Genomic DNA, 4296 nt, shown 5'->3' with positions numbered 1-4296 from the left:
CATCCACAAAGTTTCCTGGCCGAGATTCAAACCTGGAACCCAGCACTGCAAAGGCCAGAGTGCTAACCACTGAGCTACTGTGCTGCCCCTTGTTCCGCCAATTACAATTTGTTAATTACAATTAAATGCATCTGATAGGCTAACACTAGAATACTAGAACAGCAAATACTGAGACTGAAAACAATATCATGAGATAATGAGATTTAGGGTCACTCCAGCAGTGAAGTTGCTGCTTCATAATGACAGGGAATCACTGCCTGTTTACATGCAGCGCCCCCCAGTGGCAGCTCTATAGGAAATAAATAGGAGCAGCATTATTAGCAGTCACTGGTGTCACATCTGCATGATTCACGCCAAATGACTAGAAATAAAGTGTTACTAAGCAGCTGGGAGACACAAATCCCTGTGTACCCAGGTGCCGGCCTCCTCTATGTAGCACAGATGATGACTCCTCTCTCCATACAATTCCCTCAGTGACAGCTCAGGTAACACAGCAGATGTCTGCTTACCTGACAACCTGCGTCCCCTCTGCCTGCTTGGAGACCGCTACCTCTTGAGACAGCGGAAAATTGAGAGTACGGCGACTCATTCCCCAGATCGGACTTATCACTCTGCAAAATATCCCGCCATGCAAAACAAGCAGAGCTACCAAACAGCGCTTCCGGGTGACAACTCAGGGGAACTAAACGATCGCAGATAACATCCAACACTCAGCGCTCGGCTTGCTGCTGTAGCGAGAGAGCGCCCCCTAATGTCCGAACTCTAAATGCATTTTCATTGATAAAAAAAATTATGATTTATGTATACTAACCTCCTGAGTGGTTCATTTCTGCCTGGATTTATATGTCTAAAAGCAGAACATTGTCTTTCATGAAACTGTATTTTACATTGTAGGCCTTTAATTCTTAGGTACAACTGAAAAATGATCAATATTTAATACATTTAATAATAAACTTTAAATAAAAAACACAAAAATCTTTTTAACCAACAAGGGTGCATAAATAAATCAAAAATACTGAAACTTATAATATAACTGTACAGTAGCATAATATATATATATATATATTATGATTACTTTGTATTGGATTATACAATACAGTTATTTTATATTGAATCCAATACAAAACAATTTGAATTTCCCACCCCCCTCCCACACACACCGATGTCACCGGGAACTTCTGGGGGACCGATCAAAGGAAGAGGACGTGGCCCGAGGATGGCAGGACACTGGACGCCGATGGGACCAGGTAAGTTTTTATTTTTTTAGAGAGCCCGGGTGTTGCTCACAGTTACATTGTTTTTTTACCCCAAGCCACACTCAGGCTTACCGGCCAGGAGTTTAAAGTAGGTCTATCATCACATTTCTACTATTATATAGAAAGGTGAATATTACTTTTTATGTACTAGATGTGCTGTTTTGTTTTTTAAATTGTTCTTTTACATTTTTTAAGGACCCCCTTCCCTTCCATCTTTACCACTATGGAGGGGAAACCTGCAGCCTCCTAGCATATATGTCACATATCCCAGAAGGCTACTAGCTGCTCCTTCTGCAAGCTTTGCCAGATTGTGAAAAAAAAGATTGAGCATTTTTTTTACATTATACAAAAACCATGCACAGAAAGAGCAGCCCACAGTCTCCTGGGATATGTGATCCATCCCTTCAGTCTTTACCTCCTTGACTTCCCTTTTTTTTCTGGTGCTAGCACTGACATTTCTTTTCTTCATTTTCTTTATATGACTTTTCTATTCTTCATGTCACTCAAACTCACACTGCGCATGTGCAAGACCAGGTGGCATGTCTCCTCCAAATGTAAAAAAAAAAATCTGATTTCACTAAGCATGCATGAGATCGAGCACTATAATGCATGAAGAAGGAGCAGTCCACAGACTCCTGGGATATGTGGCATATGTATCCCAAGAGGCTGCAGGTTTCCCCTTCGGTAAAAGGCGGGAGTCCTCTCTACAAAATGTAAAAAAAAGGGAAAAAGATAATTGTTTTTATTATATAAAAGGGATAACCACCCCTTTATAGAATGTTAAAAATGTGGTGATAGGTCCACTTTAATATCTTGTATGTATATGGCGCTGACATATCACACAGTGCTGTACACATCCATGTTACTAACTATCCCTTTAGAGGAGGGCTAATGTCCTGGCTGATATACCCAGCAAAGCTGGGTTTTGCTGGCCACAGAAACAACAATAGGCCACCCATTGTTTATAAAAGTATACTTTTTTTCCAGGGGGTCATTTAATCTGATGAAAGGTTGTAGTCAACACATTGACATTTTGTAAATGTATATTTTTTATTCCTCAAATAAATTCCCAATGTGACAGCGTAAATTATTTACAAGCAACCAGTTTTGGTAACAACTCTACAGCTGAGAACACCAACTTTTCAACTTCTGGATTTTCTGCTGGAAACTTTTAGTGTTAAATCATGGGCATATGAATGTTTTCTCCATAGAACACGGTCCCTTAGTTACTACATGGTTACAATCTAGTACACAAGAAAATAAGCAATGAATAATGGAGGATAACACAGTTTGGGTTGCTAAATAGAGTATACTGAATTTAAATATATTTGGCAATAGTAACTCAGCCCAAAGGCCTCCTGTCTAAAAAGTGGAGAACATAGGGCCCCATCGACACAGTGGGCCTAATTTATAAAGCTCTCCAACGCTGGAGAAGACAAACTATCATGGGAGAACCTGACAGACTATCCAGCAAAACCAGAATGTATCTGGTTCAAGATTAAAAACATTTATTAATGCCATGCCAATTAATAAACATTTAATGTCAAAGGGTTTTAAGAAATCATTTCCCGATTTGCTGGATCACTCATGGTTCACCCATGATAGTCTATCTTCTCCAGTCTTGGAGAACTTTAATACATTTGGCCTAGTACTGTTCTGATATACTAACTTTCTGGAACCAAGTTGTTACGTTTATCACTGAAATCATCTCCCAATGGAAACCTGCAGTCTCCTGTTATACATACGTCACATATCCCAGGAGGCTGCTTGTTATGCGCATTGGACATGATCAGGCATGCATCATAAGGGGTTTTCCTAGAAAAAAAAGTGTTTGATATAACGCATGTGCAGTACGAGATTGGGTTATGTGAGCAAAACCTGGAAGAAAAAAAGAGAAGATGTTCCTACTGGACTTGGTTTGCATATGATCAAGGGGTGGTATGCCTAGTGATCAATTTTTTTATTTAGAAGGTATAAGACATTTTCGGCAGATATATTTGTTAACATAAAACCACCCAGGTCAGTATATAGTTTGCTTAACAATAGTAATCCAGAAATTCAAAAAAAGGAAGTACACAGAGCACATGGTGTACACAAATGGTTCTCCTTACAATTAGGGCTTATTCACACCAGCCCGGTCTGCATGCAGGTTACTGTATTGGGCTGTGTTAGGGCACACGTGCATTAAAATAAGCTGCCCAATGTACCAAAATTGACCTAAAATGATGCATGCAACATATATTGATGTGCAGTAAGTGTGCAGAGAAGGTGCTCAGGGTGCAATTAAAATTAATAACATTGTGATAACACAGAGCAATGGTGTGAAGGGACTTTGCAAAGCCATGTTTATTATTGTTTTCCCCTCATCAGTGTTGTAATAAGTAGCATATTGACATTGGACACTACAGAGTCTGTGATGGCCTGACTGTAGTTACCATAGTAACCAGGCCTACTCTTCATGCGGAAAGGGGAGACAAGAAGTAAAGAAGTTCTAAAAGAAAAATTTGGCACACAACAAGTCATTTTGTGTCATTTTTTTTTTATCTAGACCTTCTTTACACTAGGCACAATCATTCTGAATGGCCTTTCCACACACCACATTGCTGAAGTATTCACATTGCTTTAAAACTATATCCAAAGTATTCACATTGCTTTAAAACGATATGTGTTCCGGGGTATCATTAGGAAATAAATGCCCCGCACAGAATGGTGTGGGTAACAGTAGGGCAATGCAAAGGTGTGTAAGGGGCATTATTTCTTTGCTTGGCTACCTTCTGTTTCCTCTAGCTCTGATATGTCTATTTATTATTATTATTATTATTAATAACATATTACGCAGTGCTGTACATTAAATAGGGATTGCAAATGACAGACGAATACAGACAGTGATACAGGAGGAGAGGACCCTGCCCCGAAGAGCTTACAATCTAGCAGGTGGGGGTATTTACACACAAAAGAAGGGGAGATATGTAGTGGTAGGAAGTAGTGATGGTTTCAAAAGACAGAAGAAGATGGGAAGACAAGTTTGAAAAAATGGGTT

General features: G+C 39.5%; 1 protein-coding gene across 2 annotated transcripts in view; it reads right to left on the bottom strand.

The window, feature by feature from the left end:
• SLF2 (SMC5-SMC6 complex localization factor 2) overlaps nucleotides 1-677 on the bottom strand; it is a 21176-nt gene extending 20499 nt beyond the window's left edge. The window contains exon 1 of one of the 2 annotated variants that reach the window (XM_072423782.1): nucleotides 510-677. In XM_072423782.1, coding sequence (XP_072279883.1) covers nucleotides 510-589 — 80 coding nt within the window. In that variant the 5' untranslated portion in view covers nucleotides 590-677. The remainder of the gene's footprint in view (nucleotides 1-509) is intronic. The other variant, XM_072423783.1, reaches the window with a different exon arrangement.
• Nucleotides 678-4296: the final 3619 nt, after the last annotated feature.

This window comes from Pyxicephalus adspersus, chromosome 10 (genome assembly GCF_032062135.1).
Source record: "Pyxicephalus adspersus chromosome 10, UCB_Pads_2.0, whole genome shotgun sequence".
NCBI classification, from domain to species: Eukaryota; Metazoa; Chordata; class Amphibia; order Anura; family Pyxicephalidae; genus Pyxicephalus; species Pyxicephalus adspersus.
Note: the sequence above shows the minus strand (reverse complement) of the source record. Positions and strands in the feature narration are given on the sequence as shown.